The sequence below is a fragment of the Idiotropiscis lumnitzeri genome, chromosome 5, assembly GCF_059441095.1.
Source record: "Idiotropiscis lumnitzeri isolate Australia: NSW breed Sydney's pygmy pipehorse chromosome 5, RoL_Ilum_1.0, whole genome shotgun sequence".
Classification (NCBI taxonomy): Eukaryota; Metazoa; Chordata; class Actinopteri; order Syngnathiformes; family Syngnathidae; genus Idiotropiscis; species Idiotropiscis lumnitzeri.
In genome coordinates, this window is record NC_142395.1 from 7,888,841 (window position 1) to 7,916,081 (window position 27,241).

A 27,241-nucleotide genomic window follows, 5' to 3' on the forward strand; every position below is an offset into this window, starting at 1 on the left:
AGTGAATGTGACGCCAACAAACTTTCGGAGACACAAGTCCAAGCTTATAGAAGCTCTGTGAGGACTTTGTGTCTCGTATTGATTTCCAACAGACTGATGTTGTTTCTGTGAGTGTAAGACATCATGCAGCAGGTGCTCACTGTCAGAATGTTTGCTCTTATTTCCCGCAGACTAAATTTAGACTGCAGACCCTTTCTAGCGGCAACTAAATATACTATTCAAACTGAAAGGAGGCAATTCTACTAGCCACCATGGTACATGGTAAATGAGAGGAACTCTAATCCGTGGGAAAGTAAAATAATGTCCATATGCAAGCATTCAGGTATTGCATGTTGTGTTTACTCCCATTGAATGGAACCAAATTTTTTCATTAGTGAGATAAATGTTTGGTTTTCTTCAGCTGATATCGTAGTTATTCACTCATTGGCTAAAAGTTCCTGTCCCTCCTGCATGCGTGCACCTCTTTAACCTCTTCTGCATGTGTCAGTTACTTTTATATCATGCCAAGGTCATTCTCAAATTTGACCGCCTCCTTGAAAGACTATTTCCATAAGAAGCATGTCATCGGTTCAATGCATCCTTGCCATAAGCAACAGCTTTACATGCCATTCTATTTCTACGAGTATTGCCTTTGGTAGAAAGGCATCGTCTCCAAGACCCAATTAAAACTTTCAAAATGTGTAAATGAGTCAGTGATGAGAGCTCATGTTCTAATTTTAGCCTCAGATGTAGCTGAGAGACATGAAGCCATCTTATACAGTGTCAGAGCAGGCAAGAAGAATTCAGAGTAGAACACGATGAACATGAACACGACTTACGTAAATGTATTCAGTAAATTACACAGAAACAAATCAGGAAAATCACATGCGATTAAGAAAAATATATAATTATTTTATTACATTCCAAAATGAAGTACCGTAGTGTTGACGAATACCTGTCTAATAAACAGAAGAGTGATTGCGTTTTCAATTTTTTTTTTTTGCTAATAAGATAAATAGGTGTGACATGGAATCTTAAGAACATTTGAGTAAATTGGTGCCATAAATGTTAAAACAGACTGAAATCATATTGGCTACATTTTTAGCAGTAAAAAGTGTCTTTTTGAAATCACAAATGGCTTGTTCCACTTCTGATTTTTCTTCAGGCTGAAAAAGAGAAGAAAATATCATCAAAATGAAACAATTATTAACAGGAATCTACAAGACAGTGTGTAAATGAAGAAATTAGTGCAAACATTTTAGTCAAAGAGAAACATTTGACATATGTGCCATTTTTAACCACGTAACTCTATGGAATATTGTCTCATGATGTATTTTGAGCTGACAATATTCACCCAATCTCTAGAAAATCTCAGCAATGAACACCCAACTTTCTTGCCCATTATTTATTTGAGACATTTTATATCGCTGCTATGGATTGAAAAGAAACATCAAGCTTGTGACCAACTGCCATTGCAAAATTCTTGCGTTCTTCGTTCTGCTTCCTTGTGGGGAGTGTTCAAAATGATTTCCAGTTTTTGTTTGTTTTTTTCTTGTTATTCCCTTTAGTCAGTCAGAAGGGAAAATGTTTGCTCTAATGGGGCTTAAGTCTGGAGAGAACTTGAAAAGTTTACACTTCAGGGCGATGATAAACGTTGTTGTTTTGATAAATTGTAGCATATACTAAATGCTGCATTATACCATAATTGAATCAACAATAACAGAAATTGTGTCTACAGTGTGCATGATTTTTTTCTATAGTTGCACTGTGTATTGGCATGTTGAGCACCACCAACCAACTCTTTTAAGTGTTCCTAGTCTCATTATCAGGGCCCTTTTCCCCTCATCGTTCAAGAAAAGAATGTGGACTTTAGTTGTCACTTTGAGACATGCTAATCGCACTTGTGCACATGCGCAAACAAAACAAAATAGAAGCGTCAGTTGGAGAAAAGACTGAGAGTAAAAATGGACTGATTATTATTTTTGTTTCTGTTGCATTGGGGTGGCATTACAAAGCAAGTCATGGAAAAGAGGAGGACCCAAACAGCAAGGAAGCAGTATTGCAGGAATGACATGATTTAATTTAAAGGCAACAAAATGATAAACAAAGTACTTGGAAAATCAACAATACTAAAGTTGACGTGACTGAAAAAGAACAAACAGACTTAACTTGACTTGAAGAAAAAACAAATGCAACAAGACATTGCACGGGCAAAGAGGACAACTGACATTGACAATGACCCAACCAGGACTGAAAGAAAACTGGGAACTAAATACTATACAAGCAAATTAACAATGAGGAGCACCAGGGCAAGGCACAAAGAGTTGGAGGGAGCTGATTGGGTCACACCAGGGACGGGGATGATAAGCAATGGGACACAATCAACTAACGAGACACAAATAAACAAGAAAAACCTGAAACTAAATCCTTCCATCCATTATCTGTACCGCTTCCTCTCACAAGGGTCGCGGGAGGGGGGGCTGGAGCCTATCCCAGTTATCTTCAGTCAGTATGCGGGGTGCACCCTGAACTTGCCAGCCAATTGCAGGGCACAAATAGACAAACAACCATCCCGCTCACACTCATCTCTAGGAGCAATTTAGGATGTCCAATCAATCTGCCATGCATGTTTTTGGAATGTGGGAGAACATGCAAACTCCACAAAGGAAGGCCGGGGCCGGAATCAATCCCACAACCTCTCCACTGCTAAGCAGTCAACCACCGTGCCGCCCCTGAAATAAGTATTAAACCAAAAATCAACTAAAAGAGATCATGACAATAAGAGAATCATAAGAGAGTGTCTTTGAACAGGAAGGAGGAAAGTCAGGACAAAAACAGCCGGATTGGCTTTATATGAAGCCAGCCTAAAATTTCCTGACCGAGAGAGACAAAGATGGAATTCTATGCCAGAAATCATGATTGGAAGAAACCAAGTTCATAGAATACAGCTGTAGAATGTCGGCTCAAGTCAAGTGGTGGGGATACTTTTGAAATGAATTGTCTATATTGTTATTCTAGTTATAGTGTTGAACTTAATGTTGTGAGATTAAGCTATAAAAACAATTACGATTAAACAAAAAAAACTTATTGCAATTTCTGTTCCGTGGGAAACAAAACAGACATTTCTGCTCTGAATCTTTTTGCAATGTTAACATTTTGCATTTAAAATAATGCCATTTGGTTGATATATGTATCTTTTGCAGGACTTGATATATTGATGGAAGATCGCAGCCGGTTTGAGTCTGGTCTTTCCCAGCAATATCCACCACCCTTACTACCCAAACCTGCCAAAGACAATGTGAGACTTCAGAAACTCAAAAAGAAGAGAGTCAAGAAAAAGGGTAGTCTCTCTCAGACACCTGTGCCTTTTCGTTCCTGCTTGTCACCTGTCAATGAAGCCAGCACAGATCTCGAGCACAGTGACTTGTCCAGCCCACCAAAGACACCAGATTCATTCTGCACTGTGGAATCTTTGTGTTCCACTTTCCCGCTGGACACCTTTGATCAATCCGCATCTGCATTTCCTCTCCTTGAAAGACGCTCCTACAAGCAAATTGATGGTGATGTGCCACAGACCTACAAAAGACATATCAAGACTTCTAAAGATCAGGTGGCACCACTCTATGAATGTTCCACATTTTTATTTGATGAGTTGACTCCTGACTTGATGCCACCAGTAAATTCAACCACCATACCAAGAATTGAGGAGGTTCCACCATCCTCACTTCAAGCTGCTTTCAATTCAGTGTCACCAAATTCCCTTAAGTCAGTCACAACAGTTCATCCTGTCACAGCGTCAGAGTCCAATCCTAAAATATCAACTCATAACTTAACACGATCCTCAGCTATCCTCAACTATGACCCAGACCCAACACCTTCTCCAGTTGCAGATCTGTCTCCTGTTCCTCCGGTGCTGTTATCAGTTTCAAACTCACAAAAAGATCATTATACTCCCAACCATGTGGAAGCCAACACTATTTCAAAAGTGGGTACTCGACTCCATACATCAAAGTCTTGGTCCCCAAGACCTATCAGTCATGGTAACTTGCTAAGGCAGTTATCAAAAGCGACGAGGTGCGATGGCCGCAAAAATTCAACGTATACATCAAAAGCAACATTTAATGAGTTCGCCAAGCAGCCTTCCAATCAAGACCTTACAGCAATAAACCCAACCTACAATGAAGACTCAGTCGGGGTTATATACACGGAGACAAACGCTGAAGAGAAAACAAAAGATCTGAAACCAACTGTGCCCACAATTTTACGGGCAAAACCCAAGATTACATCTTGTACACAGTCAAGAGTATCCAATCAAGCTTGTGAAATATCCAAAACGGATCCTCAATTATGTGTAACAAGTACAGCTTTGAAGTCATGTCAAAATGGTTTTTCTTCCTCAATTTCCATTGATTCTCTTCATAGTAAAATGTATGCTACTAAAAAAGAAGCACAGCATAATGTTAATGACAATTATAACAAAAGGCAAAACACCAATTACGAGGAGAAGAGTGCTAACAGAAATACGTGTAGGAGTACTTTGAACCTAAGTTTTCCCACAGATGCACTCGTTCCTGGAGAGATTTGGACATCAAATGCTCTGTTGCCTGACTCTGCCCATAGAAAATCGATTTCAAACTTGAAAACTGACCAAATTTCAAAAAGAGAAGCTGCATATTTGCCAAAGGTCCCGTCATTTTTCTGCACTGTACCAGTGACCCAATCAGCATTGATTTATCCACAAGAACCCACAAGCTTGAGCCACCTGTCGCCCACCTATCATCGTCCAGTTGCCGAGGTGCGCAAGTCTTTGTCATCACTACTGGAGAATCAAATATCATTGACCGCTTCCAATTCAAAAGCACAATCAACCTATTATGGACTTACTCCTCTTCAGTATGCTGCTCATGGTGGGATTCGGACTCTAACATCGTACCAAAGCCTTGTGTCCCGCAGAATTGAGCTGACCTCTTTCTCCAAAACTCATTCAGAGGAGGATATTGGTGTTTCAAAATTTGATTCAGCAAAACAACTTAATGGACATCAAAAGCGACCATCGCTGGGGAATGAATCTGAAAACACTGTGCATCCACTTCCAATGCTAAAGGATTCAAACTACCAAACAGAGCCGACGGTCAAAAACAGCAACAATGTATTTGGGAAAAGTTGTGAAGTCAAAACTCAGCATGTGGAAATACCTTCACTTGAAACATCTAGTTTGGAAAAAAAAAGACCTGAGCTTCCCCTTGGCTTGGTACCGAAACATAAGTATCAGTCTACAGGTGACGTATCTACGCGAATGGCCTCATACTCTGAGGTTCCAATGCCAATCCCTAAAGCAGGTGAGGTACACACTCAGACTGTCAAAATGTTTCCTATAGAGGCAGCTCTAAATGTGACTCCATCCCTAAACAATAGCAGTAGTTTCTTTGATGAAATCCCAAAGCTGGCGGCGCAAGATTCAACTACAGAAACACACACTTTTCCAAAAGTGATTGATGTTGAGAAATGTGCAAAAAAGGACAAAACACACGTTGATGAATCAGACAATAATTTTGAGGAAACCAGTGGTGTAAGTGGAGTTGGCTCAATATCAGTCAATAATAGAAATCCTTTAGCAAATACAAAGCCTTTTGTCAAAATTGATAACAAAGCTTTACAAAGCCCAAGAGAGCAATTTAAACCACATATGAAAGAAAGCACTGAGTTTAACATCGATGACGTTTTACCCTCTACCGTGGCCAGTACTAACAAAATCCCAGAAAAAATAAACAGAGGCTGCCAATTTGAGACTGAAATTAAAAACCCAACGTTCACTGCGACACAATCTGTGCTTCAACATGAGCCTATAACAGCTTCTGCATATAGTGTACGCAATCACAGACACAGTGAGACAGTAGGCCACAAAATGTGTTTCCAGGGAGACAGTTTTGCTTTCAAAACATGCACTAGCCCTGTAAATACTTTGTCAAGTAATAACCCTGTGCTAAATACCAAGCTCCCTGACATACCAATGATTACAACCAAATCCCCTGACATATTCCCTTTGGAGAGAGACCACCAACCAAACCAAAACCACAAAACAACTGACAATGGTGTTCAAGACTTCAGATTGCAATATAAAGATAGCCATAAAGAAAATTGCAACGTTACCCCCATTAAGGCCTTGATAGGCAGACCACGAGCATCTCTAACAATTAAAAATGACGTTGCTAAAAATAATATAGACCTCAGCAAAGCAAATATAAAAACCCGAACATGCGATTCTGATATGCTCGCTCTGCCAACCAATGACATTGGTTTGGTACCTGGAAAATTACCAGCAGCGTCTCTTCCTATCATAAACGAAATGGCAGGAAATGATCAAGGTGTTCCGTATACAACAAAGTCAAACAAATCTAACATTGGTGGAAATCTTCTCGCCACTGAGGTTATTTTAACAGACCCAGTGGTAAGTGGTAACCCATTGTGTAAATCACCCCACATCAAAATGAATGTACACTCGAGCCCTACAATGAGACGTGTGACTCAAAAAAGTCCTCAGCTCAGAAGACCAGTAAACACAACAAAGCCAGCTGTTCAGACAATAGCTGGAAGCAATGAAAATCGACCTCTTTTGACACCATTCGAGGAAACTGTAATTGAAAATCCAGAGAAAATAACTAGTAGATATGTACAACAGAGTCCAAACCTCAAGTCTGATGAAAAAGTTCTAACGCCTGTGAATTTACCAGGCATTCAGATGAGGGAGGAAAAAAATGGACACTTGGCCAAAGAACCAAGTATAGTTGTTGAAACTGACATGCATAAAGAAAATATTCAAAGCAATTCACACAGTGCTGAAAATAGGCAAACTGCTGTAACTCATTCGTTAACTAAAATCACTCAATTAGTTCCTACCCCAATGAGCCCCACAATGCAAACAAAATCTTTGGTTGTCCCACGAGCCCCCTTGTTACAAGAATCAAGATTGTGCAACACACCAACACAGGCATTTCATTTCATTTTGAACCAGTCAAGTCATACTCTTTTGAACAAGACCCCCTCCCCAGTACCTGTGCAAAATGAGAAAATGTCTTTCAACACAAGTTCTACCACTGTTCAGGTCGCTGTTAAACCAGATTCCCAATCAAAAAACATTCAAACAATGTTAAAATTAAACATGGAAACCAACAGCAGCCCTCGTCTCCATCTAAAATCACATCCATCTAAGCAAGGAGAAATATGCCCTTCTGCCACATTAGAAAGAAACCCTCCTGTTAAAAACTCCCACAATTCAGTGCTGCCAAATATTTCTGCCATTAAGGTCGAGCATTTTACCGAGCAGCCAGTAGAAAACATTTCCCCTGCAAAGCCAGCAACAGAAACTGTCATGAAATCATCCATTGTTAAAGCTGCTGTGATTGATTCTCCCACTCCTACCTCTTTGCCTCAGGCCTCAGTGTCAGTCTCAACTCCATCCCCAAACAAAGGAGCGTCACTGCTATCTCAACAAATCACTGGACTCAAAGACAAGGAGGTTTTGAAGACGGAGTCTACAGCAGGAATGGCAGAGAGACCAGCAGTCGAATCCTCCATGAAGTCAGTGACATCAACTGCATCTTCAATTGCTGAACAAAACACAGTTAGAGCAGGAACATCTCCCTTGCCAACCGAGCCAAAAGCAGCTCAGAAGCCAAAAGGCCTGAAGGCTAAACTGAGTGGATGGACACGGCTCAAGAAACACATGGTGGTTGAACCACAGGAACCTGTCTTTCCAGAGCCATTGGCCAAATCTCACGATGAGTCCAGTGAGACCAAAAGCACGGACAGTGATAGTAAGGAGAAGTTGTCAGCAGATCAATGTGATAATCAAGACTTGGTCAAGAACAATGAGAGTCCAAGGGCACTGAAGATGTGGGATGCCCTCCTCTTTCAGATGTTCTCGACCAAAGACCGAATCATGCACCAGATCAATACTGCCAAAAAAGATTCAGAAAAGAAAAAGCCCTCCAAAGACAGCCATGCGGAGGTTCCATCCTTCGTCAATCGTCTACCAGTTTTGCTGTACAGTCCTCGGTTTGATGCTCGGAAATTAAAAGAAGCGGCAGAGAAGCCATTGACAAAAATAGCAGCAGTGTTTGAAAGGGGACTACTGAAGCGGAAATCTCAGGAAGATGATCGGAAGGACTTCAATAGAATAGCCAGAGGATTTGGACCGAATGATAAAAAACAAATGTAACTTGGACAGATGCGCCTGGCGTTAATTAATGAGTCTGAGTCTCTTGAATTATTCAAGAGGACAAGCATTTTTATTTTTATTTTTTATCTTGTGAGAGAACATTGATCTAAGTATACGCCATATGTGTTCAGTTAAGAAAGTGTTTAAATGTAACATTGATTAAACATTTCTTCTTAGTACCTCTCAGAACTCATGCGTTTACTGAATGTTGCGCAAACGGGTTTTTAGGGTGTTTATAGTGTAAATGGTTGGGGGGAGCTCATGGATAATGCATCACATGCTCGAGCTGTATTTAGAGGCAGCTTTACACTTTTTTATTTTGCTATATTAAAAAAAAAAAAAATAAATAAAAAAAAACGTCAAATATTAAATACATCAAACCCAACAGGAGCCCTTATAATTTTATGATGAGTTCATAGCCAAGGTGGATTAGTTGTCATTCCGCATCTTTGTATTTAAGGCTGTTAACTTTTGAAGTTTAAACCACAGTAATACGTTTGGATTTACATTCCTAAATGCATTTTTAAATGAATATTGGACAGAATGATTCTGTAAATCAGCCTTGGAGGGAAATGTGTATGTCAGTCATTTTTGGCCTAATCAAGCATTCTCAATGGAACTGTGAATCAGATGATAGCATTGCCTGTGTTTTTATTTTTTGGGGGGCCGGGGGGACATTACAAACAACAGTATTAATGGTATGATGTTGGAATTTGAATGTAAATAATAATGATGGGATGCTGGTTTAGACTAAAAAGGGAAAAGGAAGTGAAGAAAATGCATTGTTTGATCCGTAGTAAGCGTGTCCATAGATCGGTTGTAAAGGTTTTGACTCTGAATGTCCCTCACGCTGTCTTAAAATGAAAATGATCTAAATTAGAATTAGGATTTAATTTGGGATGTCTGTGATGTTTCTTGTTTGTAATAACATCAATCATCAGACAGACGACATCGCGAATCGCGGATAATTTTATTCGGTTACTCTCCCATGTACACTCTACGTAACTGCTGCTACTAAGTGACTTGTAGTCTCAAAAATTCACCAAAGGAGGGTGCTAACGCTGAAACAACTGTGAAATCCTGATTCCGTGTATTAATTACGTCATCTAGAACCTTGTTTATTACACCGACGTTTTAATATCCTCACTGTGTGATACTGACAAAATATGCAAACATTTCAATTGACATTTTATGTTTTTTATGACTTGCATTTTCCTAAAACACTATTCAGTGTGTCATTAAAATTCGGTAAAATATCAACTGCAAGGTGATACATTGTTGTGTCTGATACAATAAGTTGTGTTTGAAAGACAAGAGTAGTAAAGGTGATTCTGTTCTTTTTTTCTGTCACCTCTAAGAAAAATTATGGCTTGTGTTCAGTATTGTGTTTGGTAAACAGAAACACAAATTAGTATACTCACATTAGACAGCACATGAAACAGTTTTCTATCCGGCCATAATCGAACAAAATACAATCTTGTAAAAAAAATAAATAAATAAAAAAATTAAAAAAAAAAAAACAGATGAATTCAAGTCAGCATTTCATCTTTTTTTTTTGCGCGTGAAATGAATTGCAACATGCCTTGCCACTTTGACAAATGTTACATACCAAACCTGACACAGCCTGTGAGCGTGTAACTTGGCTGGTCAATTACAGCATCCCAAAAATAAATGAAAAATGACAAGCAAGACCTGCATAGCAGGGAGGGCAGTTGACCCCGAGGCAAGTTGAGGCCAACAAGGTACTGTAATAGCTTGTATTGGGAAAGCAAAGGACAGCGGTAGGGCTTCTATTCATTTGACACAAAAAAAATAATTTAAGACTGACAACAACAGATTTCCCAATCTTAATTGTCTGTTATGTTTCTGCTTTTTGTTTGACACTTTTAAAGCTGTACTTAAACTTCTGGAGCACCCCATGAACTGAGTTTATTTCTGAGATCTAAGTTCTTGTACTTCTTAGAATGTATCTTGTAGCGTCGGGGTGGTAAACTTGAAAGCATACTGAACAAGTAGGTGTCATAAACAAAACCAGTCACTATGGAAATTTAAACTCAAGACAGACAAAACATAGTACTTATAATACAATAAGCCAAAACATACTTGTGACTTTTCTTTGTATGACTGTTGCCGAACATCAAGCTTACCTGTCCAATTTGCATCATCACAATGGCCGTCCTCATCAGAAACCTTCTCATACTTGCCATGAGCCGTCACAACATATTTATACTTTTTACCAGCTGAGCAATCCTGAGTTCATTTTCAAGTTCGTTTTAAAACAGAGAAAAGAAAAACATTGATTACACTTTCACTCATGTTGCATTTTTTTATACTTTATCCAACATCATTCATGTTAAAATCATTTCTAAAGTCAATGTTAATGAAAGCCTTCACATATTCAAAATGTTTTGGCACATTTGAAACATTATAGTCCCCAACATGTATTTGCGGGAATCAATGCACAAGAGAACCACGTTGGTACCGATGTGGAAAACATTTCATTATTGTTTAATCCCAAAATAAATAACAATTATCATTACATGACATTGACATGAACTTCATTTCTATATCATGCTTTCTTTCTTTTGCATCACTTCCTGTTTTTGTGTCACAATGACTGGATGCATAATTTTATGTAATTATGAATATTTGGATGCTGCGCCTCAATAAAGAAAAGATATAGAAAACTATTAAATTAACTGAATGTTCCACAACATGACATCAAGACATAAACCACCCACCTTGCTGTCCCGCCCAGAAGAAGCGAGAGAAACTACATCACTGATGCTCTCCCACACATTCTTCTTGTTTAAAACTACACCAGGTTTTATTTCCTGATAATAAAAAGACAGAATATTGAATACTTGCTGGACTGGAGTCATCTTAAAACAAACTAATTTATGATGAGATTACAGTGGGTTGTTATATTTATTGTCAGAACACAGCAGAATAAAAAGCAGACTCAAGATCTTTGTACAAATCCAAGAACTGTTCAGCAAAAATACACGTACCTAAAAGGAACATCATCAGGAAATGACCTTTTTGCTATGACCGACTGACGGACTGACATGTTTTTTTTTTCTCCTTGGGTGGGTGGGACGTATTGTTGGACTGAGTTGGCTTGAAAAAAAATGATAGATTGACAAATGACGGACTGTCAAAATTAAGTAAAATGCCCACCTTTGTATCTCTCTCTCTCTCTCTCCATATATATATATATATATATATGTGCGTGTGTGTGTGTGCGTGCACCTTTGTATGTGTGTGTGCTTTACTGTAGCAACGTGGGGCTGAATTGGTGCATGTACATTACGTGTGTGTGTGTGTTGCCCACATTCAGTGACAGGGCTTCTCTGTCCCACTATCGCATTACTTCAATCAGTTATTAACTGACCTTTGGTGGTGTGTTTGTGAGTGTGTTTTGGTTCCATGCCACTGCAGCCTCAAAAAGATTCTTTTTGTCAGTGATGGGACTTATCGCGTCCACTTGGAAAGGACTAGCTGGTTTGCCTTCCTTTGTGGAAACCTGTAAAGAAAGAAATTGTTATTTGGAAAATTACCAGAAGCAAGTGTGACTTTGCACAATCAACCATACTGATAATCTGAAAAGAAAGAGTTCAGCTCAAGTTGACACTCTTGGCATGTTTTACCTCAAGAGCATGCGTATACTGCTGCAATTTCTTGTCAATCTTGGAAACACAATGAGGTTGTGGAACCTTCTTCTTGGTGTTAGCACTTTGACAGAAAGAGGAAACACCAATCATACACTGAGAAAAAAAAAAGATTTCACTCGGACATGTACATTGGTTGCTCGTGATTTAAATGTGTTAAACACATCTGGATATTTTCATGGAAAATAGTAGAAAATTACGCTTGTTAAAACATTTTAATCATGCTAACTAGGCAGTCGAACAGGGCGAACCTAACTAACAGGCCCGGGGGGCTACTAATGAGGTCCTTGGGGGCAACCTGGTGACCCACCTCTTTTTCAAGGATTCTGTTCGCTCTGTGATCTGAAGGAAATAACAAAAAATGGGACAATCATTACGTTTTGACACTGCAGTAACACAAGCACATCATGTTCAATGCACAATAACATAAAATAAGAACAGAAGCACAGAGAGGGAACAGTGGCATGTAACCTCTGACCAGTCACCCAATGAAGACATTTGATTCCAACTTACCACACATTTGCCATCTGTTGGTATTCTGATCTTCGCCTCATCCTATACAGAAAACAGTGTGCTGAGATGCATGCCAATGCTCAGCGACAGTTTGTCTTTGTTATGGCACAAAATCAGGTGGTGCCTGTTTGTGTATCCTGAACGCTACAGACACTTTGTTGTTGCACCTTTTGGTTTCTTTAGAGCATTTATACCACCATTGCAAGAATTATTGGGTAGTTAAATATCAGCATAACACTTGTTGACAGAGCTAAAATGTTTTTAAGGTCATCGCTCGAGTTTTTATTTTTGATTTAGGACTTCTTGTGTGAATGTCCATACACTTTGGGTGCTATGGTGTTGAGATGTTACATTTCTTTTGAGCCCAAAAAAATAAAGAAATAAATAGGTTTGGTGATGCGCAGTGTTATTTTTCTGGCAGTCATGGAATTATAGTGAAATAAGATTTTCCACAAACGGTATTTGAAACGAGATCTAATTATTTTCCGCATGTGTTGTATGTTTATGTTATGCTTAATGTGAATTAGGAAAGAGAGTTCCCAATTCTGATTATGGACTATCCAACATCTGGTTTCACTAAGGAACATGTTTACAGGATTCTGTTTCACTTGAAAGACAATTGGCCCTCACATGTGAACAAAGCGCGTAGCAGGATGCTCGAGCAATTAAAGATGCTGTCATGTACCTGGAGGGTGACTTCATTAACCGCAAAATGCAGTTTACTTATTAGACATGATTGTGTTGTCTTCTTTTGAGCGCATTCAATTCAGGTCATCCTTGCCGATCCACCATGTTCACCCCACAGCAATATGAGGAAGGACAAGTGACTTACTGGGTAAAACTGAATGAGGAGTTTCTGTTGGAAGAAACAGCATGAGGAAGATATTTTATCACAACAATACTTGATCAATTGAGCTGCCCTATATAAGATATGTTACACATGACAACAAAAATTATCAATTGATTTACACCAAGTGGAATAAGCGTAAAGTTTAAGCATACCTGAGTTCATTAAGGCTGAATTACTAAAAGCATGATGATCGGATGCAATTCATCATCTACAGCTACTATGTTAAAAAATTACCCAACAGCAAAAAGTCTACCTACAACCCCGCTCAATTTGATCATTTAATTTTGCTGCAAGATAATTTTCCAAACAATTTCTTGCTGTATTTCATGGAAATAAATCCATTTTAGAGATTTAGACTTGGGAGTTAAATCAAGTGGCAATCATTTCATGGCAGAACGCTAGAGTCGCCCCCTGCTGGCCAAAGAAAAAGAAGCAGGATCGCTTGCTGAAACCTAATTTGAGGTTAGCCTTACTACTGACCAACCATTTGCAACCCAACACAGAGATGTGTGATTGAGGTAAAGATGATAACCTTCTGTGTTAGAAGCTCACATTCAATTGTTGCTGTAGTAACCAGCAAACCGCCGCAACCTTCAAGCCTAATTTGGCTTTGAACTTCTTTTGGAATTTACAGAATGTAATTTTGACTCTTCTCCATACCTTGAATGTTGGGCTCATGGCTCCATAGCAGTTTATTGTCTCATCCTCATCACTGCTGTGAACAGAAAGGCCGCACCGCCGGTCTTCATCACTCCTGCATCTTTCCTCCTTTGACCTCTGAAACACACCCAGCAGATAAAAGTCATCCATTACTCTTCAAATGATTACATTGTCGAATGGCAGCTTCAAATCGTTTTACACTTTCATACACTTACTCTTTGACATTATTTTCAGTGCTCCTCCATTATTTAGGAAAATAAACAAGTACTTGTGTCCACCTCCCATTCACTATTCCCACCAGCACACGAGGCAACACTTGTGTTACACACATCTGCACGTACCCTTTAAATATGCCTCAAAATGTGATTCCAAATGTTGCGCTAAAGCCTAATGAAAACCTGTCATTCAGTGTAGCCTTTGCCAAGTCACATTCCTCATTTATTCACCTTCGAGACCAGAGGGGCATTCTTCTCATTTACTGCTCTTGATATGAAGCCAAATCAAGCATACGTGTCGCTGGATAACAAGAATATGCTCATGTTCCTCACTTTATTAGGAGTCAATCTTATACTCCATATTTTCAAACAAGTATTTCAAACTGACCATTAAGATAATTGGCAGGCTTTTTTTATATATACATCCTTTGGCCTTGTGGTGAACATGTATGGACCATTTTTGGGGACAACTAAACACAATTGTTGTAAAAGTTAAGGAAGACATAATAAAAACTAAATTCCCCTCTTGTCTCACACCTGTAACGACATGTGGTGAACATCTCAAATCAATTGCATTTGGGAATCGACACAGGTTTCTCAATGCTTGGAGTATTGCAAGTAACAAAAGCAGCGTTCGCATCTGGAGTCAAGAGATATTTAAAAACTGACCTCTTCCGCCAGCTTCTGGATTCCTTCAAACTCTGCAAGACTTTCCTTCAGCTCTTCATGTGTGAAGTTGAGATCCTCTGCCTCATGATCCACTTCAAATGTGCCTCTGTTGCTGCTCGGGCCTGACCTCCACTCCTTCTGCAAAATCTGCTGCACGCCTCCTTCTTCTTGATTTGCCATGCAAACACCTTCCCTGTTTAGGAAAATAAAAATATTAGGGTTGTGTTTAAAAGTTATATGGCCTTTCCAAATTAGTGTCTCAGACTTGAGCTACTCGAAGCATGCAAGACCATTTATTCCTTACATTTGATAAATATTCAAGGGTGTCTTCATGATTTTTCTCAATTATTTTCAGTATTTGGGTTCTTATGCATGCCATGTAGTAAGACCATAAGTTAATTGAATATGCATGATTGTGGATGGCAAGGATATGCCACCTGCCAACTACGGGATTTCCTTGAGTGTGCAAGTGGTTAAAAAGATAGCTAGCTGCTCTACCAAGTTGGCGAGAAGTTGATGTAATTTAAGTTTCATCAACATAAAATCTTCAAACTTTTGCAAAGAAAAAAGTATTTACATTTGTCAAAAGTTAAGTCGGACAAGCGTGCACTAGCAGAAACAGAGGAATTATTTTAGCCAAATTGTACAACCATTTTTATCTAAGTGAAACTAAATCAGATAATGAGTGTAGAACACGTAACCTCATCCTTCCAGCCGCTGAGGAGGGCATTGTGTCTGCTGATGGCTCGCTGGTGCTGGCCCGCTGTTGTCTTGGATCATTTGTCAGATACACTTTGGAACAGAATGGTGGCTTTACTTCTTTGTTCTAAAATTAAAGAAAAATGCATTTAAATGTGAGGTATGTCAAAAAATGCATTAAACATGCACAGTCAAATCAGGCAAAAAAGAAGAGTGTAAGAGAGAAGAGGAAAGTGAAGCGGAGCCAGAATTGAACCCTGCAGAGCCTGCACATCCGAACAATGAGGCAGACTTGCTAACCACCGACTTGACAACTTCTTGTGATTCCTTTTGAATGTAATAATAATAATAATAATAATAATATTCCCTTTATTAGTCCCACAATGGGGAAATTCGAGATTCGAACCCAAGTCTCCTGGGGAGACTGGGTCCTGAACGCGGCGCCTTAGACCACTCGGCCATCCTGGCAGCCAAACTGATCGACCTGCACGTGTCGAAAATTCAGAATGTTCAATCAATGCATGCATGTTTTTGGAAAGCGGGAAGAAACCGGACCAGCCGGAGAAAACCCACACAAGCAAGATGGGAACAAGCAAACTCCACACAGGAAGGGATGAAATGCAACCCTGCACCTCTTAACTCTGAGGCAGACGTGCTAAACAGTCGGCCACCATGTGACTTAGTTAAGGAAACTTCGACAAGCTGCAAGGTTCTCACATTTGTATCATCGGCAGAGATAACATACTTTAATATATTGGAAGCGTCAAATATGTTTTTTCTGTACAATAAAAATCATTTTGGTCCTATCATTGATCCTTGCGGCACACCACAAATGATAGCTCAAAGTGAAGATTCTCTTAGCTACAAAAATTGTTTCTTCTCTACATATTTTTATAACCAAGGCAACCCTAACTCTTTAATCCAAAATCTTAATTTGTTTTTAAACAGTATATCATGATCGATTGTGTCAAAAACCTTCTTGAGAGAAGATCTGTGACAGAAGGCTACCAGCTAAACTGAAAGCAAAGTTTTAGGACAGTCGTGAACTGTGTCATTTCCTATGGTTTGAAGATTAGGCAGCATTGACCAGAAGACCTCAGATATAAATTGAGGTCGCAGAGATTAAGATGCCCGTATTCTCTTTGGGAATGTGAACAGCAAAACGCCTAAAGTGAGGGAGGAAGAAGGTTGATTGAGTAGGGCAGCATACCCCCAGTGGAGGGCTTCTTGCAGATTGCAGGCTGTGACTACTTTGTTTTGGCTGCCATCCCTCCTGCTCTTCATCACACTGTTGTTTCTCATTCTTTCTGCCTGCTTTCCACTGCAAAGATGAAGGTTCCTGTGCCCTGACGTTGACGCGCTCAAGATCATTACGGTTTTCCAACCTGAGGCTCCAGTCACTGAACCCCTCATCCTCCTCCTGCACGGAGCAGCGACTAGGATACAGTTCATCTTCTGATCTGTGGAACAGCAGTGGAAAAGAAACTCACAGGAATTGAACTTCAGAAAATGAAGTCCTTTAATCACAATGATTCAATAACAATTTCAATGAATGTTTTCATTTTTCTATGCGAGAGAATGTTGGGCGTTTATTCTTTCGTGAATGACTTTTGTAACAAAATATAAACGCTGCACCAACTGATCAAAATAAATACAGAAACATAAAATGACTAGTCCAGTGACTAAGAGGGTTGTTTTTTTTTCAAACTCTGATTAGACATGGCACTTTGAGCTCATAGATAACCGCAATTCAAACACTAATGAGAAATTGTTTAAAATTTTATAGGTTAAAAGCAGCACCTAAAAAATCTGCTCTGATGTGGACAGGTATCCCGGAAACGAAGGCCAGTGCAAGCATCAAGGCGGCTGACAGGTGTGCACCAGATAAAAGATATTTACAGTAATATAAGTTTGAAGTGACAAAAGTATTAATTAAAATGTCTGCACAGTAATGATTGTTCTGAGCATTGCAATTTTATGGAGGTGGAAAAAAACATATTGAACAAATGATCAACGTCAGACATTCAAACATCGCAAATGTGGGCGTCACACATGGACACGAACCATCAGGGTGAAAAGCGGTCTCCGAGTGCCCGCTTCACAGCTGTCATCTGTGATCACCCTAGCCAACATGACATCATCAGTCCATGGGGGTCTGCTTGCAGTTCCTTTTAAAAATTACTTTGCGTGCATCAATTCTCCTGATGGGACTCCATTGAATCATTGAATGCTTCGGCGATGATCAAAGACTGTGCGCCTCTCGTGCACTGAATTTAAAGACAATGAGATTATCCACTTCCATTGGCTATGAAGCTCGTCAAGTGTGTTCGCTCCCATAACGGCGCAAACCACTTGTTTCTGCTGTTACTGCCCTATCTCCAAAAATATCAAAGGAATGAAACCTTCACTCATGATTAGACCCATTTTTGCGGTAGACTTTGGCTGGGCACAAATATAAAGTGCCTGGTGTTTACAAAAGTTATTTGAACACCCATGCTGGCAATTCTGAATTAATAATTACTATATACTATATAATTAAAAAAATATCTGATATCCAAAAGAGACTATGGACAAAAAAACATTAACTTCACATGGCAGTCTCAAAGTCAGATAATTTCAATTTTGCCTATGCAACGGAATGATCTAGAATATGAGGATGTTATCTGAGAGACGCAAAGGTTTGGAACAAAAACCTCAAATATCATTGAACGATCTAAAACTGGCGGCACACAAATTTCAACTGAAACATGAAAGCCGTAACCTCGCTTCTAATCTAAAGTATGTCCATGCTGATGTATTGTATTAGTGGTGCAATATAAATCTGGATAAAATGCCAGCAAACTCAGACATAACGTTATCACTGCACAAAGTACTTTGCTGGATGATAGATAGCAGCGACTGGAGGATTATTTATCATGAAAAAAGATGTGCTGCAAAGCTAGACTTTTTATCCTTGGGGTGGACCAAGGCTATATCAGGGGGGCTGCAAAAAAAAAAATTGGGAACCCCACAGACCATTTTTATATATTGAATATGTCAGGTTATTGACAAAAAAGCTGCCCAACAACCCCTGCCAGTGATTTAAAGCTACTCTACTATACTGAACAAAGGAGAAAAGCCTTACACTCCGGAAAACGTTGGTTTATTTTGTTGGTGAGGCCCCGACGGAGAAATCTGCTCTTCCCGTTGCCTCTCCCTGGTTCTCCTCCTGCGCTCTCGCTCCACCTCCTCTGCATCCTCCAGGCTCCGCTGGACCGTTACCCTGCAGTCGTCAACATATAATTGCATCGTCATCATTTGTTTTCACCTCCTGGGAACATATCCAGAGCATAAGGGATTGCTTGAAAGCTTTAAGTGTAGGAGTTCATTTAAAACAAATGGTCTTTTATTTGCAATACTTAACAATCGCGAGTGACTTAGCCTTATTTCAGGTCATATATAGAACTGTGTATGCCATGAGCCTTTTTTTAAGGTTCTGATTGGATTTTAGTTATGTCATGGTTTCCTTTGTGTGTCCTTTTTCCATGTCTGTCTCTTGTGTGCGTGTTCTTGTCGGGGCGGTCCGTTGTATCTTTCAATCAGCTCCCTCAGGACCGTCCATACAAGAACGAGTTTCAGTGGATCCGCCCAATCATTTACCATTTTGGCCATTCCATCAACATTTTGATAACCGATCTCCAGTGGATGGATCTCTAAACGTCGCCTCTTGCAACTCCATGTGCATGCAATGTTTGCATACTTCCCTGGAATGATGGCAAGAAAAAATAAGGGTAGTGTTTGCAGTTTGATGACGGATTGTTGCAATTCAATGACGCGCATCCCATTTCTTGTTTTTTAATTTAAAAAAAAAACACCATCATTGACGAGATCCATCTATTATCTGAGCCGCTTCTCCTCACTTGGGTCGTGGGGGGTGCTGGAGCCAATCCCAGCTATCTACAGGCACCCTGAATTGGTTGCCAGCCAATCGCAGGGCACACAAAGACAAAAAAAAATGTCTGCACTCACAGTCACACCTAGGGGCAATTTAGAGTCTTCAATCGCCCTGCCATGCATGTTTTTGGAATGTGGGAGGAAACCAGGGTACTTGAAGAAAACCCACACAGGTACGGGGAGAACATGCAAACTTCACAGAGGAAGGCCGGAGCCGGAATCAAACCGACTTCCTCTGTACTGTGAGGCCATCGCACCACCCGTCATTGACAACAATGGCACATAACCTTCATGAATCAAGTGCCTCGGCTTGTACGACTAATATCACATGACCGATTACTTTCCAAGCGTCATGCGTGACAGCACGTATCGACGGCTCAACTTATGTCTGACGATTGATCATTCGTGTGCGTTTTTGTGTTTTCCAATCATCTTCCTCAGCCACTTTTCTCTTCCAGAGGTTTCTCGTTGTCTTGTCATTTTGCATTTAGACCCCTGCTTTCTTTCTTTTGATTGTAGTGTCACATATCTTTGTCACTTCTTGTCTGTTATGGTGAGTCCATTTCCACGTTTGGTTTGTTACTTTGAGTCTGGCTTTTTCGACGTGTTAATTTTGTATTTGAGATTCCACATGCCAAACTTCCCTTCTTTGTTTTATTTTGGAAAATAAATAAGTTTATATGTATTTTTTTTTAGTCTATCCTACCTTGCCTCCATTCCTCCCTAGACCTAAGTCCTCTACTCACGCACACTTAATGACAATATGAATGGTAATAAGCTGTAAATGTTTTTGTCACATTTTCCGAAACTTACAACTTGCAATCAGAACTGTCAGTTCCAAAGGAAGAACTTAACAAGAGTAAGTTTTCTATAGCACATCTGTTGTAGTGTTTTCACTGCCCATCTGCAGTGCAGCGTCAACTTTATGGTTTGCAGTAAATTTTAAGGAGAGTGAGACCCTGTGAACGTCCATGATCTTAAACAATAATATAACAACAGAACAGAGCTGGCAGGCTCACACCACACAGAAAGGCCTGGCAGTTCAGACATAGAACGTGTGAAACAACTATGCAAACACCTCATCAACTTTCCCTCCAGAGATGAAATCATCACATCACAAAATGACAGCTTTGTTTTGAATGCAAGTCACGGAAGCTAATGAGAGATATCAAAAGAACAAACGGAAAGATGGAGATGAGGATTAATGGGAGCTTGTTTCATAATGGAAGCTATGAGACCATGGACAAAACTGAACAAAACTTTGGAAGTGTTGAGCTCAGCTTATGACTCATTCATCAGAGTCAAGGCACTTCCCTTTTTTTTAGTTCTCTCTCTCTCTCTCTCTCTCTGGCCAGCCTTGAGACATCGCCAGCTCTCACTACCTCAGCAGAGTTGGCCACATCATCAAGGACCTCTCTCACCCCAGTAACTACATATTCAAGGTGTTAAACTCAGACAGTCATGACCGGTCACATGAAGCTCAGTCAAACAGACAGAAAAAGTTTCTTTCCCACCGCAATAAACGATTCAAGTCAGCAATTCAGTTCTAAGAATTGTTCTGATCGTTTGTGTAATAAATTCAAAAGTTCTTTGCAATAATGCTGATGTATGTGCAATAATGCGTGTACCTTCATGGAATATCATTTCCTTTCCTGTTTTACAATTTTCACCCATTAATTCATGAATCTTGCGCAGTTGAATATTTTTTTATTTTTATTTTTTCAGAATTAATTTCATCGCATTTGTAGAGTCTTTCTCAAAAAAGGGGGAGCCAGTGCAATGTCAACGGGGGGATATGCTTTTTTTTACGCCACACAAGAGTAAACGGTAATTGTAAATCCAATTGTAGGTGGCAATGATGCGCTCAATTATTTTTTTTTAAATTTCAGGCAAATTGGTACTTTAAATCTTTTCTGTGACACACCAAAAAAAAAAAGAAAAACATGTTAATGAAGTTATTCTTTGTTGTAAGTTGATCTATAACCAGGACTGCCTTTCCAGCACCAACTGGAGTGGTTTCAGACAAGCAGCCCCGTACAATGACAATATTAACCTCCTGGAATACACAGAGAGGTCCTACACGAGGAAATACATGGAAAATGTCACACTCACCACAACCATCACTATTCGGGCCAACCAGAAGCCATGGTTGACAGCTGCCTTCAGACACCCAAAATATTTATAATATCACCTATATTTGATAAGAATTTTAGTGACTTTCCCCTTTTCAAGATGACCCTTGCCAGGCTACTTTATCATATTGAGAGTGTTCTTAGTACCAAAAAAAAAAAAAAAAGAAGTGTTTTCTTTGCGACCTCGACTTCAGTGGCACGGGGCTGAGCATCTGGAATGCAGATTCTGGACAGCAAACAGAGCCGACTAAATGCAGCGTAAGGTAAAGAATGTGAAGAATGGACTCTCATTATTCACTTAAATATGGACATAAATCTATGGGCTTATTTTATTTTATAGTCGAAAGCAAGGTTTCAAGTCCGGTCCTCAAGAGCCCCTATCCAGCCTGTTTTAGAAGTCTTCTCTTCCAACACACATGATTCAAATGATCAGCTCATTAGCAAGGTTCGCAAAAGCCTGATGATTTGAATCAGGTGTGTTGCAGTTGAGATACATCTAAAACGGGCTGGAAAGGAGATCTCGAGGACTGGACTTGGGCATGCCTGGTCTAAGGTAAAGAGCCCATGTTGTTATTCCACTGAATAAACTTGTGAACAAATCCAGTCCATCTTTTCCCTTTTGACTTGGCTTGCTGTCGTTACTAACGGTAAATATAACTTTTTTTCATTTAAAATATTATTGAGCAATATTTTTGCTTAACCATTTAGGCCCACATGTGCCGAAAGTATTTCGGAACTGCTGTGAGCCAAAATCATGCCATTAGCCTCTACGCACTTAGTCACAACAGTGTAAAGGACCGATTTGCCACCCTTCAAAACTGACAGCATTCTTTGATGCTTCCACCCACCGAGTAGCTGGCGATTGCAACTGTTAAATTGATTTTGATTGCATTACTAGGTCAATTTTTGTCAGTGTTTTTTTTTTTTAATGAGAGGGACCATTTTTTGCATATAGTTTCGCACACACTGTACAATGTTTACTATATATATTGTTTTTGGTGTGACTGGGGGATCGTTACGGCTACAAACATGGGGTTTGTGTGCATTTAATACAGACTGAAATAGCAATGCACTAAAAGACTCTGGCACATTTGGTAGATCCCCTGTCCATAAAACCTAGTGACGCCGCTGTCTTGATTTATTCAGTATAAGGCCTTAAATCAAACCTGTACACACTCCCATCTGATTAAAAATTTAGATCAGTAAAACAAAATTTAGGATGGATGAAATCATTGATAAACTATTTCCTACATGCTAACCTAATCAGCTCCCTAGTGAGCCGAGTGAGTCAAACATGCTGTGGTCATTATTATGTGGGGAAGTGACCTAAATAGTATGATTGAATTTAACAGAGCTGCAAGTGGAGAGCACATTTCTAACAAGCATGAGTTCACTGCAAGTTAATTTCATGTCTGTCAGCAATGTTGTGTCAGAGTAAAGGCAGCAGAGAACAGCTCAACTTGTGATTGAACTGTCTGGCCCTCAATAGAAAGTGGAATTTTGGCATCAATTAAGACTTACAATACATTCAGGTCTATGTCAAGCAAAAAAGCATGAATTAAAATGAATATATGGCCAAAGATTTATTATATTGATATTCTACGGGCAGTTTATGCTAGAAAACCCTCCAATCTGGCAGTGCTGAAACTATTCTACAAAGAAGAGTGGTCCAAAATCCCTCCACAGCGCCGTGAAAGACTCATCACCAATTATTGCCACCGTTTGATTTCAGTTATGGTGGCAGAATTTGCTATTCTATAATTGCTTTTTCACATAGGGCCAGATAGGTTTGTATTATTTTCCCACCTTGGTAAATAAAATGATCATTTAAAAACAGCAATTTATATATCTTTGGGTTGTCTCAGTGTGATATTAAAATTGCTTGTTGAAATAAAACATTTGTGAGTGATGTATGAACCCCCCCCCCCCCACACACACACACACAGAAATCAGGAAGGGGGCAAATACTTTTTAGCAGCACTGTAGATTGTGTAGTGGCAGTGTAGCGTGTAAGAGTGTGAGACAAATTCTCATCCAGTGGCATAAATGAGAATGGGTCCCGATTCCACTTTATCAGTCACTGACTCTGGAAAATATCAGTAAGACTATAAAAATGGAATGCACACTACTTTAAGTCTTCAAGTGAAGCAACTCAACTTGAATGCAAACGTTTTAAGATAGAAGTTTAGAAGTCATCTAGGTAAAAGGCAGAAAGCCACCTTTTAAACCACTCCAGATGGTCGCAACATTACGTTCCTTGCTTCTAGAATGAGTAATCGCTAACTGTAGCCAATACAAGAAGTACTACTTAAGAAGCTGTGAAACGCAAACTGAGTAAATAGGGTACTAATCAATCACGATTTCCACCATGAATGCCATACGAAACAATATAAAGTGGGCTACCCGCGAAGCCTTGTATTATTAAATTCATGAACCCAAAAGAGGCCGTAATCTCACTTTTTACAAGAAGAATTTTGCTTCCACTAAATTAAAATTATGCAAAATGTCACCACACATTGTACAGTAGAAAATAATTTGTGCGAGTGTACAAATTGTGGTAGTGTGGGGGTGGATGTTGAGTGCAGCTGAGCAGAAGGGAGTTGGGGATCCTGCCAGATGATGTCATGGCCATAAGGGAAGTTGCAACTATAAAAGACGCCATTGAGCCGAGAACAGAGTGAAGTCACACACATTTTCCACCAATAACTGATGAAACAAAAACCACACTGATAATGAAAAGCAGCCTGTTTTTATAATGGATTGCCTATCAAACACAATAAACGAGTCTATACTTGAGGGGTGCAATATTTGAAAACATGAAAAATTTGAAGATAAGAGCGCATTTATTATTCAAAGTGTTGTAGAGCCTCGTTTGCCTGTTTAGGGCAGCTTTTTTCTAGGCAACTCTCACAGGAGTCACACTGATATTGTAGTCACTCACTGAAATGGACCAATTTTTATTAAATCAACTGTAGAGCCAACCATCCATTTTCAGTTTCACTTTCTATCCCAGCTAACTTTGCATGAGAGGCCACCAGACAGTCGCAAGGCAAATACATATAAACAAAGGTCAGTCAGTCCAGACGCGCGTTTTGCCAACGATTGACTATAAATGGGGAACAAAAAAATACGGACTAAGCACTGACAGATGTGTGTAATCGTCACAAAGCGGCTCAACTACTGACGGACCTCTTAGTCCGTCACTGACGGACGCACATTTTGCTGACGCTAAAAGAAACACGCCCCACCTGTCCTGTGTGTTTGTCCGCCGGAAGTACTTTGAGAGGGCTATAGAGACTAAATATGTATGCGAGTGAGTGATTGTTTAAGGAGGCGGAACCAGAAGATATGAGAAAAGGAATCTACAATCTTCTTTTGAATCCAATATTTTATGTAGTGGTACGTATATGTGTTTATTTTTGCGTGTCTCCGTGTGGCTGAATACAAGCCTCTTTAATTTCCCGGAGGGAGTCACCCCAAGAGGTCAATAAAGTAAAGTCTAAGTCTAAGCAGCTTGCTTCCATTGACAATGAAACGCTTTGCACTTCCAGTACAGTAGGCGGCAGTATTTACCAAAGTGCTGTAATCCGGGAGTACTGACGAACTTCTGGCAGACCGTCTGAAGGACCAACCGGCGAACTTCCTATCGGACCGACTGACGGACCAACCGGCGAACTTCCTATCGGACCGACTGACGGACTGACAGACCGACCAACGGACGATTGTGATTAAGTTTGACTTGAAAATGACACATGACGGACTGGCAAAATTTTTTAAAATGTCCATGTGTGCATATGAACAAACATTCACTCTCATATTCACGCTGACGGACAAATTAAGAGTTATCTACTAAACAGAAATTCATGTTATTGTACTGTGGGAGTTGACCAAGTTTTGCTTATCACATGGTGTCCCTGAGTAGTAGTCAAATGGGTAGATGAACTGTCTCTGGTATTCATTTCCTTGTTTACGTCTAGAAACACGTGTCAATGCTCATTTACCAACAAAATCACAGCTAAAGAACAGCAAAATATTCAGGCCATTGGTCTGCTTGTCGCAATCTAGTAGCAATCGAACAACACAAATCTCTTCTCAGGCAGCGTCACAGACCTTTTCTGGATGACACTTAAGAAAGAAAGGAAACACAAGTCCAGAATTCAAAATAACACCCATGAGAAACTTCGTAAATAATCTTCACTTTAGTCTCTGTAATTGTATTTCTTTTTATTATTATTTGTTTTTAATCAATCCCATTTTAATGCAGCAATCTTTGAACGTGACACGTACTATAGAAAAAAGAAACAGAAATCAACACGTCAATTATGAATAAGCTCCCTTGGCAATGAGGCAGTCATTTTTTGTGTTTAAAAAAAATAGTAGAATTCTTCACAATATTCAGTACTGATGTTGCACCGCATATTGTCCATTTATGATTAGTTTTCATGGTGAATCACACAAGCAGCAAAGTAAAGCGCCCATCTTAATGTCTCGCCTATTCATTGAGCTGAGGAACAGCTACAATAAATATCACAATAATTTGAAATGCCCTAGCACTAACTTAAAAACACACCAAAAAGAATGCCTTGGTAATGATGTATGTACGTTGTCTCAAATTATATGGAGAAAAAAAATGATGTATTGATCACCATATCAAATGACATTTGAAGCCATCAAATCTATATACACTTAGCTTATGCAATTTATTTTACATCTGGTATTTTAACTAACAGCACAATCAATAGATTTTTTTCTCACTGGATGAGGTTTTGCAGGAGCTGTCTGCTGGAGCTTCTTCTTCTGATGGGCTCTGACATGGTGGACTGGCTTACTCCTGTTCTTCCTTCTGATATTATTGTAGCCTCCAGCTTGATTCCAGGTTCAGATTCAGGAATTTTATTCCTACAGTTGTTCCGCGTGTCCTTCACTCAACTCTGTATCTGTAGAGCATCATGTCAGGTCTTTATGTTCAGCAGCAGCAGCTCACCCCTCCCTCCGTGAGGTTTTCAACGGAGTGTTGACTGAGCCCAACCTCCCTTAACAACGAGGGGTCATGTGACGCTTCCCAAGAGGATTTGCGAGATGAGTTTATTACAAAGGAAATATGATCACAATGCATGCGCTGTACACATGATCGTACATTTATTGATTGCTTGGAAGGATGGGGGAACTTTTATTTATTCCCTGATGTTGTTGATTTCTTTTAAAAGTGGAATAATCTGTTCCCAAATTAAATGTTACAAGACAGAAACAATGTACTGCATCCATGTAAAGAATATTGAAGTTATAGTGACAATCATGGGTTTTCATTTTGACTACAAAAAAATAAACCTCTGCAGAATTGCACATTCATGTTCTATCTGAGTTTTGAAACGCAGTCCATAAGACAAATTTAAAATCCTCCTTTTGTGAAATAAAAAGTCAACAATGAAGCATTATTCCCCCTCACCCCTCCTTTGTACAAAGATGGATGTTGATTATGCGCTAGATAGCGCCACAGAAAGAGGAGTATACGTACTGCCTTCTCGGGGGCTTGGACACACTTAACGGGCAGCACAGTTCTCAATGCGCTCACGTAATTCGAAACCTTGTTCTTTTCAATATATTTTATTAGCACTGCAACTCTTGCTTAGGCTGTTCAAGCACCTTTTTTCCCTCCAAACATCATAACTTATTTTGGCATAATCAAATGTTCAGCTGTAATG

General features: G+C 39.6%; 2 protein-coding genes across 2 annotated transcripts; one reads left to right on the forward strand and one right to left on the reverse strand.

The window, feature by feature from the left end:
* Positions 1 to 931: 931 nt before the first annotated feature.
* Positions 932 to 26,453, reverse strand: LOC148336796 (uncharacterized). The gene is made up of 14 exons (XM_088296640.1): positions 26,295 to 26,453; positions 18,599 to 18,736; positions 16,685 to 16,934; positions 15,477 to 15,601; positions 14,776 to 14,968; positions 13,892 to 14,008; positions 13,214 to 13,237; positions 12,382 to 12,423; positions 12,179 to 12,210; positions 11,848 to 11,932; positions 11,592 to 11,723; positions 10,939 to 11,031; positions 10,345 to 10,447; positions 932 to 1,145 (listed from the first exon to the last, which is right to left on the reverse strand). Exons 1-14 carry the CDS (start codon positions 26,351 to 26,353, stop codon positions 1,141 to 1,143), a joined length of 1,398 nt encoding a protein of 465 aa, XP_088152766.1. The 5' UTR covers positions 26,354 to 26,453; the 3' UTR covers positions 932 to 1,140.
* Positions 3,197 to 7,590, forward strand: LOC148336797 (uncharacterized). Its single transcript, XM_088295946.1, has 2 exons — positions 3,197 to 5,318; positions 7,412 to 7,590. The coding sequence occupies exons 1-2, from the start codon at positions 3,197 to 3,199 to the stop codon at positions 7,588 to 7,590; spliced, it is 2,301 nt and encodes a 766-aa protein (XP_088152072.1).
* Positions 26,454 to 27,241: the final 788 nt, after the last annotated feature.

What these genes read in the sequence shown, in the direction of transcription:
- LOC148336797 (XM_088295946.1), top strand. Translation starts at nt 3,197, where the DNA reads ATGGAAGATCGCAGCCGGTTTGAGTCTGGTCTTTCCCAGCAATATCCA. An exon ending in AATGCCAATCCCTAAAGCAG is followed by an intron (nt 5,319 to 7,411) that starts GTGAGGTACACA and finishes TCTTTGCCTCAG; the next exon opens with GCCTCAGTGTCAGTCTCAAC.
- LOC148336796 (XM_088296640.1), bottom strand. Translation starts at nt 26,353, where the DNA reads ATGTCAGAGCCCATCAGAAGAAGAAGCTCCAGCAGACAGCTCCTGCAA. An exon ending in AAACCAACGTTTTCCGGAGT is followed by an intron (nt 16,935 to 18,598) that starts GTAAGGCTTTTC and finishes GCTGTTCCACAG; the next exon opens with ATCAGAAGATGAACTGTATC. An exon ending in CTTCTGGGCGGGACAGCAAG is followed by an intron (nt 10,448 to 10,938) that starts GTGGGTGGTTTA and finishes AAATGAACTCAG; the next exon opens with GATTGCTCAGCTGGTAAAAA.